This window comes from Diadema setosum, chromosome 11, assembly GCF_964275005.1.
Source record: "Diadema setosum chromosome 11, eeDiaSeto1, whole genome shotgun sequence".
Lineage (NCBI taxonomy): Eukaryota > Metazoa > Echinodermata > Echinoidea > Diadematoida > Diadematidae > Diadema > Diadema setosum.
The window spans coordinates 31,454,922-31,472,089 of NC_092695.1; the positions used below are offsets into that span (position 1 = coordinate 31,454,922).

At 40.5% G+C, this 17,168-nt stretch overlaps 1 protein-coding gene across 1 annotated transcript in view; it reads right to left on the reverse strand.

Moving 5' to 3' along the window:
• Positions 1-218: 218 nt before the first annotated feature.
• Positions 219-17,168, reverse strand: part of LOC140234579 (transmembrane protein 131-like) — a 96,161-nt gene continuing 79,211 nt past the window's right edge. The window contains exons 27-36 of the mRNA XM_072314600.1: positions 9,273-9,867; positions 8,017-8,204; positions 7,502-7,638; positions 6,405-6,812; positions 5,868-6,018; positions 4,154-4,260; positions 3,434-3,529; positions 2,418-2,560; positions 1,613-1,774; positions 219-783 (exon numbers count right to left, since the gene is read on the reverse strand). Of these exons, the coding sequence (XP_072170701.1) occupies positions 679-783; positions 1,613-1,774; positions 2,418-2,560; positions 3,434-3,529; positions 4,154-4,260; positions 5,868-6,018; positions 6,405-6,812; positions 7,502-7,638; positions 8,017-8,204; positions 9,273-9,867 (2,092 nt within the window). The 3' untranslated portion in view covers positions 219-678. The remainder of the gene's footprint in view (positions 784-1,612; positions 1,775-2,417; positions 2,561-3,433; positions 3,530-4,153; positions 4,261-5,867; positions 6,019-6,404; positions 6,813-7,501; positions 7,639-8,016; positions 8,205-9,272; positions 9,868-17,168) is intronic.

Sequence of the window (17,168 nt, forward strand, 5' to 3'; positions counted from 1 at the left end):
CCCCAAAAAACTATCAAAAGAAGGTCTAGCATTTGGTTACCAAAAATCAGAATGTAGCTTGACTGAAAACAAAAATAAAAATTAAATTCTTTCCACAAGTCGCTTGTGCGCACATGATTTCCCAGTCAACAACTCCATTGTACCATTGATAATTCATAATCCTGCTTTCTTCGTCGAACCACTTGGGTTTAATTCTCTGAGTGAAATTTTCACCACTGTACCACTGATAATTCATAATCCTGATTTCTTTGTTGAATCACTTGGATTTAATTCTTTTAGTGAATTTTTTACCAGCACAGTGTAACAGAATGATCACTTGTTGCCCTACAAGGCATGAAACCATATAATACGGTCGTCCGTTGCAAGTGAGCATGCAAAATTTGGAGTGCTGCACGAAGAGAGCGAAAAGATGGAGAAAAATGCCGCAGACATTAGATATACAAAAGCAAAGGAAGAAAATGACGTAGGTCTACAGACACATCCACACCACAGCCTTATAACAATGACCAGTGAATGGAAAGAGAGGGGAAAATACGGTGGACACTCAGACTGAGAAACAAGAGATAAGACGGACAGAGAGAGTAAAGGGAATATATGAGGAAACATGGAAGAGAAGGCGGCCAAAACAAAATGGGAGAGAAGGCTTTGTCTACACATCATCAGTCTTAATGCTCTTATCTACTTGTCTGATCCATTAATGTCATTCCAGGGATTGGGTGCCGCCCCCTGACGAGGGGGCCCCCAGATGCCGCTCCGAAAGGGGTCAAAAGGTCGTGGAGTTGCCTGGATGAGAAGACAAAATATCAAAAAGGAAATAACAATGAAATTGGGGTTACAAGCAATTTTCACTAGCACTACAAAATTTGGAAGTCACAAATACAAGTGCCTACTGAAGGTATGCATGAATATCTATGTACATATTTGTTTGATGTCTTTTCATTCTCATTATACGCAAGGCGAGGTATGAACCTTGCGAAAAAAGACTGTTTTCAGGGTTGCCAACTTAGTAAACAGCACTGCAGTATTCTATGGGCTGAAAAAGTACATTTTTCGTGGAAAAGCAGTATTTTTACCTTTCCTGCAATAAACATGTGTCAAAATACAACTTAGGAAAACAATATTTCCCATGAAACAGACAGTATTTTTGGCAAAAAAAAAAAAAAAAAACCACCGAAAAACAAACCAGCAACAAAGAAAGATGTGAAGTATAAATCACTGCAAAAAAAAAAAAAAAAAAAAAGTAACAGGACCGTGTCTCATAAAGCTGTTTGTAAAGTTACACATAACTTTATGAATGACTGGAATATGAAGTGCCAAATATGTGGGCCTATTTTTATATCTTTACATTTTTACATAGTATGACTTGTATGTCAGTATTTCATCTACATTGGGGCAAAAATGCACTTTCTACTAAAAACGTCTGTTAACATGCACTATAAGAATACTCATTATCGTCTGCAAATTTCAACTTTAGCTATCAAAATTAGCAATGAGTAGGAAACCCACTTAGCTTGCCATATCTAAGTCATTTGTAAAGTCATGCATAACTTTACGAACAGCTTTATGAAACTGAGTCCAGTTGGCATCTCTGTGTATATAGGCCTTTTCTCACCTCTTGGTCTGAGCCGGATAGAACTCCGCTTGTTTCAAGCAGGGAGCCGCCACTGGTGTCAGATGGGCTGCTCCAGATGGAGTTGTCAAACAGGGTGGTGGGGCCGGGTCCATGCCAGGAGTTGTCTCTCTGGGGCAGGGAACTCGACCACAGGTTGAAGTCCTGTGCATATGGTCAAAAAAAAAAAGGATGACCGACTTACTCCCTTTCACCATGACATTAAATTTTGCTTGTACAGTGGAATGCCAGTTTCAAAGTTGGCATTGCAGGCACTGTTATGAGAGTCCTATTCATTCTGGCAATAAAAAGAATACTTGTTCCATAGTTACAACCGCAGAAGGATGGTAGGTGTGATGATACTTCTTTTCCTTCATGGTCATATTAATCACCATCTCCATCATTATTTTTCAACTGCTTATCAACCCACTTCTTGTATATCACATCATCTTTGTCACTGCTGTAATATCAGTCTCAATCTTCTTGCATTGCATTCTACTTTTTTACTTTCTACAATCACCATCACCATCACTGTCATTATCATTATCATCATCACCAAAATCAACATCACTTCCGTCATTAAAATGCCAGCAATTAAACAAATTCATCACCCTAGCATCATCGTCGTCATTGCCACAGCCATCATCAATCACTAACAAGCATCACGGTCGAAAAACCCACGAAGGCAACAGTGTTACATCTACCAAGTTTCCCTACTGTTATCACCACCACCATCCTCCATGGTGTCATCACTACTATGTCACCCATCACCATCACTACAAAAGGTTTTCGGAAACTGCCTGCCTACCGTGTGAGTGTGATGAGGAGAGCCGGTATTGGTGGACCAGGAGGTCGCACTGGATGCCGGTGGACTGGTGGGATTGGTCTCCCACATACTGCTCCCTATCGGGGCACGGCTCACCCCAAAGCCAAGCCAGTCAGTGCCTGGTGCTAGAAATACCAACACAAAAGTCAACGATTTCAGATACCTTCATGTAGATATTATTACCCCAAAGCCCAGTCAGTCATTACCCGGTGCTGGAATCAATACAAACATCAAAAGATTTTAGATACTTTTATTGAAGATACCATCACCTTCAGGCAGTCCATTTTACATAATGCAGCACCTCAGGGATATCAATATACAGCATATCAACTATATAATATCACTTTTTTTTTCTCCTTCAACACTCCACTCCATCAACCCCCCCCCCCCCCCCCCCCAGGGAAAAAAAAAAAATCAAAGTAGCTTCATCTGACAAATTGGTCCTGCACACATTCATATCATTCTGAACAAAGAAAAAACAATTCCATTTATAGGTAAATCATGGAATTGTTATTTTTATTTTGTGTGGTCTCTCTCTCTCTTTCTAGTAAACTTCACAATACATGGATATCCACTTTACAAAATACAAAAACAATAATACTAAAAAATAAGAGATTTCTGGTAAACTTCACAATACATGGGTATCCACTTTATAAAAACAATAATGCTAAAAAATAAGAGAGATGTCTGTTCACTACTGAGAATATTTGGCATCAGTTTGTATGATATCACCAACCTTACACAGCTGTCAATCACAAACTTTTACTAGAAATTTACTGTTCAATTGACAAAGCGTATTTTACCACTTTGATTATCATAACAATCTGAAAATAAGCAATATTGTACAAAGTGCACCCTAAATCAAGAGACAATATTTCTAGAGCATAACGAAGATGCAAAAAAAACAAGAACACAACAGATGATTTAGAGAAATACATATGGGAGGGGGTTCCCATTTGAGGGAGTAAAATGGCTTGAGCCCTTACAATAGCTTTTACCTTGGCTGGATGGGGGTGCCAGTGGGGGCAGTCCAGGGGGTGCAGACACGGGGGGAGTGGGGTGCGGTATCCAAAGGGAGGATGCCATGGGTTCTCCTGCACGGCAAAAGAACGTAGAAGAGCATAAAAGTTAAACGGTCTTCTAACAGGCAGACTATCTTCACTGTCTCACATGCCTGGCTCTTTCTAACTGGTCATATCATCCCATGGAATATGGAGCATTTCAAAGTGTGTGTGTTTCTCATTCATGTTTGACCTTACACAATATGCAGTCCAAATCACAACTGTGAATAGGCTAATAGAGGCTTCCTCGTACACCAGGGCCCCGTCTTATCAAAAGATATAATCGATTATAATTTCCCTAACCACACAGGCTGCCATAGACTTATGACAGAAATCAACTTTATAATCACTTATAACTCTTCATAAAACAGGGCCCTGAATTACCAGTATTTCATTGCAAAAATTATTAAAATATTGCTTCACTGTAAAGATCTGGGCTCTAACTCTGACTACACAACAGAGATTTGTGCAGTTCATCTAACATAAATCTCAAGTAACTGTTGTAGTCCGAAATATATAAACATAAACAAAATACCAAACTATCTGATTACCATCTGTTCTCATTCAGCATCAACCATATAAACAGAATCTTCTATGCATCACACAGTCCATTTACAAATCACTTTACAATGGGTGTACTTATTTCCTCACGCTTACCTCCACCAAATGGGAAATGTGACGCATTCGGCATGGTTCGTTTCTTGGCCTTGGGCAGTCCAGAACCTTGGTCCAGCTTGTTGATGCCAGATCCAAAGAAACTGGGACTGAGTTTGGGAGAGAACCACAAGGAAAATGTTTGTGATAGGTCTAGAAAAATAGTTTCTTTGTTTCTATGTGTACAAGCATACTATGATGGCAAAATCAACAACTGAAATATACAATGGAAGAGATAGTAATTTACTCATATACACATACATCCCATTATTGAGAATATATACACCTTGTATATTGAGCATTGTCAATAGTCGAATGAAAGAAGGTACATCGTGGAGACTGTACACAGTGGTCACACCCTTCTGATTCTCCAAAAAAAAACAACATAATTTTCTTTCTTTAGCACTCCATATGAACATTACGATTCTCATCTTTGCTACACACTCCTGCGTCTTACACATCTCCAGTATTTCTGGGCAACAGCAATCTTTGATCTAATACTCATGTAATCACATCATAGAGAAGCCATCCATCTGGCGACCAATCTGCTAAGCGGTAACAACATCCATGCACAGCTAGACAGTCAGCATGTCTGTTGACAACATTTCTGGTGCACTGAACAACACTTTCGCTGTAATACCTGCAGTTTGAATGAAGTCATCTCCATCCATTTTGCCAGGATAACACATCCCTTCCTCCCCCAATCCTGTCCTTAAATATATGTGACCTTCCATCACAAAACCAACAAAAAGTCGCACCAGTTCATCCTACGTAAGGACTTTTAAAAAGTGAAATGGGTCAACAAAGTCAATCTTGAGTTTTTCATATTTTCTGAAAGAACTATTCTTCTTCTACAGTATTTCGAAGTTTGGAATCATAAAATAAATGGAAACGTGCGTTTTCAGCGGTTTTTCTACAACCCTTTTTGGTAGAGTAGTGAGATCAGGTATGTCTTAGAGGCCCCTATTCATTTCTTAAAAATCCTTTGCACAAATCTTCACTTTCAACTCTCATAACTTTCAAGAGGAAAATGCTACCGCTTTGAAAGTTGGCATTAATCATGGAATGTGCTGATAAAGCATGCTTAATTTCATCTTAAAGAGATAGTACAGTATTGGTGGAGATGAGAATTGGGCTTCCAACTTTTTGCGGGATACCAAGAAAGCACTTATTATATACTACAGAGCATACCATTTTAAAAGGAATTCAAAGTTTATTTGATGAAAATCGGGTTTGGAATGACTGAAACATCCATGCTTTTTCATATTTCATAAGAGGTTCCTCATTATCTCACAAAAAAAAAAAAAAATTAAAAACCTGAAATTAGGTCTCAACCAAAACTATACGACTCCTTTAATCTGATAATCCCTTCATTGTTATGCTCCGATGGTTTACAACCTGTTTTGTGTCCCATTCATCGTACAGCTAGCACAGCTTGGTAAAGATTAATCGCTTGAATAGACCCCTGTACTTCAGAGCCTCATTTCTCAGTTCACACTTTTCCAGAGTATCTGTTTTCTTTCCAATACTTAGATAGGTTAGGAGAGTCCATTTGAACTGAGTTATACATCATTTTAAAGCTTAGAGTTTGCTCTTTCAGAATCTGCCCTTAACTAAAAATCCATGTCTGGCGACTTCTTGTTGGTTTTATGATGCAGGGTCACATATGTAGATAATGGCAAGCACACACATGTAAAAGAGCTAAGTTTGCTCTTACCTGGCCGGTCCGGCAGATGATCCACTGTTGGTGTCTGAGCTGCTGCCGCTAGCCTCCACTCCCGCCGGCCCCCAGAGAGAGGACCGGTTGGGCAGCACGGCGGAGCGCAGCTTGCCACTCTTGGTCTGGCTCTGCTTGGTGCCAATGGTCCCTGATAAATGCAGCAAAACATATAAACAAAGAGTGAACCAAGGGTTGGAAACGCAATCTTGACAGCATTGTGCTCCACATGATGAAAGGTACATACACATTGATTCAAGAGTTTCTTTCCTGTAGGCAGTAACTCACGTGCTTTAGATTTCTAGAAAAACAAACAAAAGAAAACAAGAACAACCAGAGAATAACTAATTTCAGCAACAATTACAAGACTGATGAATGATGCTACACTAATTGTGGGTCTCTAGACATCACAACATGCCTTGGATATCTGCAGCTTTCAGTGTTGATCTTGCAGAAATGTTCATATACGAGCAAACTGCAAACAAACGTTGAAACTGAATAGCAAAATAGTTGGGGAGTTGCATCAGAGAGTCTTACCAGGGTGAGATGCACTCTCGCCAACAGTACTGAATGCAGACTTCTCAGGTGCCGACAGCTGCTTCGCCAATTTGGGCTTGGCAGCGTTGTTGACTGTGGCGAGAGTAGCCGGTGGAGTCACTGGAACGTTGGTTGTCACGGTAGGCGAAGATTCCCCTTCCCCAATGACCGAGCCAGACACCGCGCTGCTGTAGCTGATGGGCCGCGTGGTGGTGCCACCGACCGGGCCAGAGCGCAGGGAGGCGGCCTGACCGGCAGCTGCCGAGGGTTGCTGGGTCTGGGCCGTGGGGCGTTGGTGGGCGGGGCCAGATGGGATGGGCTTGGCCTGGTCCCACAGTGGGAGGGGGGAGTCCTTGTCAGGTTCGCTGCTTGTAGTGCTGGTAGCATCACTGTCCGGTTGCTTAACAACTGCAATGATCAAAGAGCATAGGAATGTTAACTCTTTTCTGCTCCTGCCGCTCAGTGTATCACCAAAATGACATAGCATATAAAGTGACTACTGTAAAAGTAAACAAATTTGTGGTAGTATAATTTTTCACGCTCAGCTAAATAACTGATTTGCAAAGAGGTATAAATATGGACAATTCGATTGCAGGGCCCACTGATCCCAGATGCATCACTTTGTCAGGCATTCACTACATCTCCCACAAGTATACGACCCTCCATTTGCACTTTGATGAAGCTCACTGATCTTGTACGATGAACTCACAGATTGACCTTTTGCCTTCTCAGCACCATGGAAATATTTCCTTCTACATTCCTATGTCTCAAAACAAATAAAAGCAACACTGCATTTACTTTGCAGAATCTTTGGGCAGTAAATTACATTTTCAGCTGAATGTCAGGGATATTCGATATTGATCTAGGATTTTCCACCCATTTCAATCAGCAACTTCTCTTCTTCCAAAATGACTCTATTATTAGACGTTCCTGGCTGAAGTTATGGCAAGAAAGTAACATTTGTTGCCACAGTTTTCCATTTCTTAAAAAGAAAATAAAACAAAAACCCATAAATAAGAACCTAGCATTTCTGTAATTCATCATGATAAACTACTAGGTAGAAATCCGGTTGTGAGGGCTAAGGAAGCCTTGCTTACCCTTTGGTGTTTTCATGTGCTTCTTGGTGGCCTTAACAATCTTGGCTGCAATAGAATGTGGCGAGGTTGGCTCTTTCTCGTTGTTGTCATGGCGACGTCCTCTCTCCAAGGGTGTACTGTACGGTAGTTCGTAAGTGCTGCAGCATCAAAAGAAAACAAGAATATTTTCATTGGCTGGTTTTCAAGTCATGATTTTACCACGACTCCCATTCCAGAAGTAGCAGCCCAAAGTGGATGCAGCAGTATGTACATCGCAATGTGCAGTGCATTGCATAAAAATGTATGAAAAAATTAAATCCAATTAATGCTATCTTTCAGTTTCCAGATATGAAGCTGAATCACGACATTCAAACATAATTTTAATATCTCAGTCCTTCTGCTATACAGAGACAGCTATCTATCACTCACTTCAAAGAACAGGTTACTAGATAAGATACATGGAATCAATTAATATTTTTCTTTTCCATGACTGCCATCTGCCACCAAACATCTCTTAGGAATCTGCTTGTCCTAACCTTGGTCTGCAGACATCGCCGTTGAAGGGTGACTTGGTGCCAGTCTTGGAGGAGCTCTTGCGCACCTTGCTCTTGCTCTTCACATTGTGGAACCGTTGGGATGGGAGGCGCTGCGTCTCGGCCTCCTGGTCTTCTACCGGGGCCGTGGACACGCCCGACTCACTCAGGCTGGCGTCGTCGTCAACATACTGCAAGACAAGGCAGGTAACCAGCATTTGATGAGGTTCAACCCCATATTATCACATCAGTTAAAACTATTAAATTGTCTTTGTCAAAGACGTCATGACTTTTTTTTCACCTGACTGACTCTTGTTACTTTTAAATGACTTGATTTCACACATATCTGAGAAGAGAAATGTTCTTCAGCAGTAACTTCAGCAGTAACTTATCACAGTAACATATGCTGAAGAAATGTTCTTCAGCATCACCCTTATCATGATAGTCTAAATTCGTACATTTCATGGAATTTCACTACAAATCAGTCATTCCCTCAGTTCAGATCTGTTCCTATTTGAGTTGATATATACACATGTAAACGAGCCTGCTGCCTTTCCGGATCTATTCATCATTTAAAATGGCAGTAGATGCGCTCTGTTGACATGAGATATCAAATGTGCTTTAAAGCACACAGACATTAACATCAGTAAGGATGGCTGGTAAGAGAAGGAGTTAAAGGACGAGTTCACCTTCATAAACATAAGGATTGAGAGAATGCAGCAATATTAGTAGAACACATCAGTGAAAGTTTGAGGAAAATTGGACAATCGATGCAAAAGTTATGAATTTTTAAAGTTTTTGTGTTGGAACAACTGGATGAGTAGACTACTAAGGCTCGTGATGTCATATGAGTACAACAGTATAAAGAAAATGTAAAGAAAATTCAACATATTTTCACTTTTTTCGCATAATAGAAGAGCACTTGACTTGCCTCTTTCTAAAAGCAATGGGAATAATATTACCCATAACATATGTCAGTAACGAGTCAAGGGATTGTGTACTTTTTTCAGAAGATGAAATTTTGTGAAAGTCTCTTTATATTTTCCTTATATTGTTGTACGCATGTGACATCATACACTGTAGTAGTTTTCTCATCCAGGCAGTGACTACGCAGATACTTCAAAAATTCATAACTTTTGAACGGATTGTCCGATTTTCCTCAAACTTTCAATGATGTGTTCTACTAATATTGCTACATTCTCTCAATCCTTATGTTAATGAAGGTGAACTTGTCCTTTAAAAAGAGGGGGGGGGCTCACTTGTCTGTTGCTCTTCTCTGAATACTCTGACTCTGCATTGGATTCTTCGGTTGTCGTTGATGAAATTTCGTCTCTGTCAAGGTCCTTGACCTCTGACCTATGAACTTTGTGTCTCTCGGCGTCGTCTCTCCCCGCAGTGTACTCTCTTGACTTGCCTCTGCCGCGGGTGTGGAGCTTTCGGTAAGAAATGTCGTAGTCTGTTGGCGTGCTGGCGTGACTTTCGTCCACCAATTCACTGCTCACTACTCTACCATTGCTATATTCATTGTGTTTGCTGTGTGACACCGACTCCAAGTTATTCTCAAAGTCGGGCGGGAGGGTTCGCTTGCTACGCGCCCCTTTCCGGTCGTGCGACGAGTACGTTGCCTGACCGGCAGTCGACCTGCTGCCTAATTTTTGGGGCTGCGAGGTGCTAGTACTGCTAATATTGTTGATTTTCTCTCTGTCCATGGACCCCTGCCGCTCAAGTTGTCGGGCATTATTGGCTACTGAACTGGCTGCTGATCGGGACTTGGATCCTGACCGGCTGCTTGAAAATATGTTCAGTTTTTCACCGATACCCGACAAACCAATAGCAGACAGAAGGCTTGTTGCTCTGGAAAGAAATAAAGGACAAAATGGAATCACGATTACTTTAAAATTCCCATTTCTCAGCGATCAATAACATTTTCATATATTTGAAGTCAGAAGAGGAACAGATGGAAAGGAAACACATATCACTTTCCACTAAACATCTCACACCAAAATAGCATGTGCATAATATACCACTGAATATTCATGATTTTTCCAGAATGAAATTACAAAATTCAAATTCCAAACTAGATATATCGCTACGGCAACTGATATGCCTCCGCCATAATGCATGGTTCTCCTAATAGGTCTATAGTACAATGTCTTGACAATGTGTGATGACAGTTTCACACAATTGGCAAAATATTAAAATGACAGGTTTGCCACAAATGTGCTGAATGTTCACTTTCCTAGAACTAGGTTCAATTGGATGAATGATTAAAAATGTCAGAGTGCAGGTATTTGGGAAACTGATGATTTTTACTTGACTTCTGACCCTTTTATAAGTTTATGCATTGAGTAATTTTCAAGGTATTGAGAAAAAGTATAATTTCAGTATCAAAAGGGAAAATAGCATTATCTAAACCTGGCCTTTGACCTTTGACCTCACAGTTCCAAAGAGAATCACTGTTAGGCTGAACATGCATAAATATGTAAGTTTCATGATGATACCTTGAGTTACTTTTGAGATATGGAGGAAAAAGTGCAATTCAACACTTTCACTTGACCTTTGACCTTTTGACCTTTGACCTTTAGGCAAGAAATTTCCCACAGAATATATATCGGGTAATACATGCATACATCAAGTTAAAAAAAAAATAAAAAAACTTCAGGCATTGCATAAATATAAGGAAAGTAGTGATATTTTGAGGAGTTGACCTTGACCTTTGACCCCGACCTTTGAACCATGACCCCCAACTTCCCTAGATAATCACTGCCCATTGGAACAAGCATATATACTAAGTTCCATGAAGATACCTTGAACCATTTGCGAGATATGGAGAAAAACATGAATTTTCATCCTTTTTTGTCACAAAATAACCTGTGACCTTTGACCTTAGACCCCGTGACCCTAAAATCCAAACAAAGTATTATCCCCCCAGGATACAACCTCACACCAAGTTTGATGTAAAACCACCACACGGTTCTTGAGATATCGACAAAAACAAAATGGGACTGACGTATGTACGGACGGACGGACGACCCGAAAACATAATGCCTCCGGCCACTTCGTTGGCGGAGGCATAAAAAAAATTGGTCACGAAGCAAGGCCAGCATCGCACACACAAACAGACCCTGTTAAATTTACTTTTTCATGTATAAAGACGGAACAAGTGAGGGTACCATCACCAAAAACAATAGGCGTCTTCGTTTTACCATAACACACCTTCATGCCAAATTTGAAGATGATCTAAGAAGAACTGCAGCCAGTAGAGTGCTCACAAGAAAATCTCTGCGGCGGACGTGGCGCAACGAGGCCAAATCCATAGTATCCTCCGAACTCTGTTCGGGGGATACAATGAGTGGATGACCTATATGTCAACACTCAGCATACTTTCACACCCCATGATAGCATACTATGCAAATGATATGCAAATGAGTCCATTATGCCCATTGCATATGGATATGAAAGATTGAAAATACTGAAAAATGTGAAATACATACACTTCGTATGACTACGTTCCTCTTTAACTGGAACATTTTCTCTGTGTGTACAGCTATTATTGTCATCTACAGAAACATTCAAATCCAAACTTCAAAACTTTACCTATTCCTCTCACACTGAGGACTATAATTGCAGTCTATAATGTTCGGAACAATTGTATTCTTTATCTGGTATGTGTTTGTTGTTGTTTGCCATTTTCTTCTCTGTTGTCATGTTTGAACATGTGTTATATCTATCTTTTCATTTATGAAGCGCCATGAGCACTAAAAAGCGGACCTGTGCGCTATACAAGTAGCCACTATTATCATTATTATCATCATTGCTACTTCTACTACTATTACTACTACTACTACTACTACTATTACTACTACTACTAATACTACTACTAATACTAATACTAATTGAACTCTGCAATACATCTTGTAAAACTATGTCTGCTGATTCTTTAACTCCTTTACATGTATCAGTGTTTTTTTTATGAGTGAATATATGCTACTGTCTTACATTGTATAGTACATGTGTGAATAATGTGCACAGCTATTAATATTTATTATACAACACATGTATGGAATCTTGCCATCTGATTGGATAAATGCTGGTCACATGACATTCAGAGGAATCGGCTATCCAACGCTCACACTCAATGGCAGTGCAATAGTCGACTATTGAACGGTACAAGCGAGCCGGCGGCAGTGCAATAGACCCTAGGACACACTGAACTTGTGTATCGTACAGCTAGCTGGCATTGATGCATACGCGCACCCGCAGGGTTTGCGCTGCGCCAGCACGCAACAACTGTTTATGTATATGATACCACCACCGGTCACCTACGCACGTCGCACGGCCATGCCGCCACTACGTTATCATGGCTACGTAGACCTACCTCTTTTCACCCGAGCTTTGTTCTCGTCTCTGATGAGGATCTCAGCGCATTGCTAATCATGAGTGAAATGCAGCAGCAAATACTAAGAAAGTGATCAAAATACAGTATGCTTTAAATAGAGGTAAGCAAACTCTCTAGACCTAGCTATATAGGGTTTAGTTAGACCTTTTTCAAGACCTAGGGGGCCTACCAGAGATCGAGCCAGTGGCAGTACGCTAGTTGGCCTAACGTTAGGCGTAGGCTTTCGCATACGTAGTTCTCGATCTACCTATTTAGGGTTAAAACATCTATTTTTTGTCCAAACTGTAGGCCATGCCTAAATATTTCGATATCATGTGTTGTATAAAACAAATATTCAATGTTTATCATTCGTGCGACGGTACCGAATATTACATTCGGTACAAGTTTAACCGTTCTATTCAACTCCGCTTCGCGTCGTTGAATAGAACGGTTAAACTTGCACGCTCATGTAATATTCGGAACCGTCGCACTCATAAACATTGAATATTTGTATACCAGGTACCATATTTTTACCTTTCATTGATTTCACATTTTTCACAGAGGAAGACATTCAAAACTACAGAAGCACTCTGAGAGCGCAGACCTCCGCCAAGCATGCAGCTCATTTCCACCACTGATCTTGTTCTTCCATAGAAGTGATTTCCACCCATACATACTTATAGCATTGTGAGCTGAAAGTCACCCAATTTCCCAACATAGAAACCTTTGTTACGTCATAAACCCTCAGCTGCATGGCGCGCCTCGCCCTAGCAGAAACTAGAGCACGCACTTTAGTGCGCGCATGCAAACCTCAAATACGCGCAGCCTGAACTCCCAAGTTCATTGACCCTACCTGCCAAAATATCAAAAATCCTTCATAAATTCCTCCAAAATTCTCAGATCACTACCAAAATTTGATCATCTGTTACTTGTATCAATCTAAACCTTTCCTGAAGTTTCATCCAAATTCGTTACCTACTTTTTGAGTTATTTTGCACACAGACAAACTAACTAACTAACTAACTAACTAACAAACAAACAAACAAACAAACAAACCAACGGTCACGAAAACATAACCTTCCCCCTTGGCGGAGGTAATAACACAGGAACAGCAGATTTGTGACAGAAAAAATCTACTTTGTCTGCAGATTATCCAATCATTGTTTTGATAGCAGAAATTCTAAAGAATTTGATAGGGTTGGGGTTTTAGGTGGTATGGAATTGTTAAATGGTATTGTTAAATTCAAGTATCAGAATGGCTAATCACTTTCGACATCCAGCTGAATCCCTGCTTGGCAAACTGCTTGGCACACTCTCTTATTGCCACAAACTAGCATTAGACTAACATGAAAACATATGAGTGGGACTGCAAGGACAGCAGCAATTCTGCTTAACCCACCACCTAGGCTTCAGTTTCTGCACCCGTTCACATGGGTGAACCAACATTTAAGAATTTTTAGCTGGCAGAAATGTATCAATACATTGCTTTGAAAGTGATTGCTATACAGAATCAGAGCGTATGTGAGTTTTGTCCTGGCAGCTCATATTACAGGATATAACAGTAGTTGTTGAATTCATGTTCATGGAATACAGCAGTGAACACAGAAATGTACACATGCACGTTACATGATCAGGAGTTGATATTTTCACATGTTGTTAGATTTGCGAATAGTACCCAGATCACAGAATTCCCACAAATAACCCCAGGAAAACAGGTACAGTATGAAGTCTCATTAATAAAGATTGTCTTTGATGCGTTTGAGGTGACAAAAAAATGATGTCAAGTATCAAAACTAAATGCAATTGTAAAATTTGCTTTGTGTTTGCTCTGTGTTGTGGGCTGCTCAGGTACAGCCCTGTCGCGATTTATACAGCGACTGGGCTGTGTATAGTTAGTGTACAGTGTATTTACATAATATGTGTATGCACAGGCCTGTCACATCATTATCACAGCAAGTCATGACTGTGTATAGTTAGTGTACAGTGTATTTACATAATATGCAAGCCCTGTACAGTGTATCTACATAATATGTGTATGCACAGGCCTGTCACATCATTATCACAGCAAGTCATGACTGGTACTCTCAGTGGTCTAGTCTGGTGGCCCCTGGCTGGGCCCCCTGCCTTGGGCCAGCACTTAGGCTCCTGGCCTCGGCCCGGGCCCCTGGGCCACCGGGGCCCCCTGGGCCTGGGCCCACTTGGGCTATGGGCCCCTGGGCCTGGGCCCACTTGGGCTATGGGCCCCTGGGCCTGGGCCCACTTGGGCTCTGGGCCCCTGGTTCCGGGCTAAGGCCCGTGGCCTTGGGTCCGGCCTTAGGCCCCGCCTTTGGCCCGGCTGTACTTTGTACATGGTCTATGGGAAATCAGGCTTGTCTGTAACTGTATAATTACAAATAATTACAAATAATCACAAATGATCAACAGGTCCATACTACATATATGAATATATGATTATATGAATATATGAATATATGAATATATGAATATATGAATATATGAATATATGAATATATGAATATATGAATATATACAATGTATGTGAATATATATATTATTATATAAAATAGCATACATACTTATGATACAGGCTGGCAGTGCATGACAAAAGTTATAGTGCACGTAAAATATAACGATTGCAGACGATAACCCACTATCGATTTGATATCGGTTTTTGCTCCCTCATTTTAATCATCGAGTACTGAATCCCGCACCTCATCGACGCGATTGCGCCACAACCGCGATATGCTTTGCTCGATATTATCGTTATTCTCGATTCTCGCTGGCTATGCCAGCAACTTATCTGTGTGGGACTAAACTATCAGCGGTAGATTCAAACATGGAAGCTGAAATGAAGAGGTTCGCTACTTTTACAGAGACTGATCTATATAAACAGTATCTTAGACAATAAGGACACAAAGGATGCCATCAAATACGCCCTACAAATTTTGGACTCCTACTGTTCTGAAAAGGAATCAATCCGACGGATATTGAGCAAGTCAACCCAAGATTTGTGCCGCTTTCTCCGTACATTCTACGCGGAAGTGCGCCGTGGAAATGGGTAGCGTGTGTACGGTATACGCTAAGCGCTCTTTGATTACGCTACGCTATGAACTTTTACTACGACATTTACAACACACTCTCGGAATCCACTTGTGCAGCAATGGTGACTTCAATGATGCCTGGCACGAGCCTTGTGTTTAAATCCAGTAGATCCCTAATCCTACAAAACATCATCTAGTCCTGGTCCTGGACCCACAGTGCAGTAAGTAAACTTAGGGCGTCTAGCGTGTTACTGTTAGATCCATGGTAGACCTATTGTAGGGTCAAGTGTTAACTAACGTTAGCTCTGTCGCTCGTAAGTGACGTAGACATGATCTAGTAGAATAACGTTAGGCCAGGGCCCCTAGACCTAATCTATCGTAGGGCCTAGAAATCGTTAGATATAACCACGTAGACCCTAACACGGCAGGATTTTGTCTACACAGGTTCAAAGAAAATGGTATTATTGCTTGTCTACAGACACGTGTAGGCCCTAGAGTCTTAAATGATCTAGGCTTTCGTATTTTTTCAATTTATCTTGCCTGGGTATGTATGCCATTTTATATAACACATAGTGCATGACATCTTATTGCACTATAACACGTACCAAGCACCTCCAAATTCTGAATTTGCCCTCAGGCAATTATATTCAATTCGGCCTGCGGCCTCATTGAATACAACTGGCCTTCGGGGGAAATTCAGAATTTGTCGGTGCTTATATTGTTATAGTGCATTCAGCCTCATGCACTATATATATAATATATGAATATATAAATGTGATCAGCCATTCTGTTACAGTGTCAGATCTACAGTCATTCATATATAGCAAATTTTATGCATGCATAAATGGCATACATTCATGTGTACAGTATGCTACTTGATTGAACCAGCCAATGGAGAAAGATCACACCATTTAACAATACTTGAAAGACATGTACAGTTCAATGACTCAATGCTTGTTATTATGAACTCTGTAGAGGTATGCAGCCCTCTTCAGATGGAAAACATACAGTTGGCTATCAAACAGAGCTTGCAAAACCATCAACAATTTATTAAGTTGGATTTGTGTGTGTGTGTGTGTGTGTGTGTGTGTGTGTGATAGAGCTATTTGGCTTGTTTCCTTTGCATGCATCATCACAAATTCCCGAAGTCTGAATAAAGTGGCGGAGTGGCGGAGGAATACAAAAGAACAGTTCAATCTTCACCCAATGTTATTCATGTTATAACATTCTATCTTGTTTATCTAACAAGAGTAATACTTTCAGGGAAAACATCAGAGGTGTAAAGAGCTGGCATGGTTCTACAGTTCATAAGAGATCACCTGTGCCCTGTTGCATAAAACCCTTACCGCTGGACTTACCGCTCCTTTCTAGCGGTAAGTCTTCAAATTAGTGGTAACGCTTATAATCCTTGATGCTGATTGGCTGTGACGCCTAATTTTGACGGTAGTTACCATTGAAATTCAACGGTAAGTTTTATGCAACTGGCCACTGGTCAAAATCCTCACATTGAATTTAACATATTACTGTGGAATACATTACATTAGTAAACACCCATCACCACTGATCCAGAAAAACCATCACAAACATCATTATGTGAAAGTTGAAAAAAAATTTTGGTTGGTTTTATACAACTTGTAGACATGTTGATTACTGGCAACTTTCCCACAATGATAATATCAAAAAAACATCTTAAACACAGACATTGCAGAAAATCAGGCGCAAACACAAACACAGAC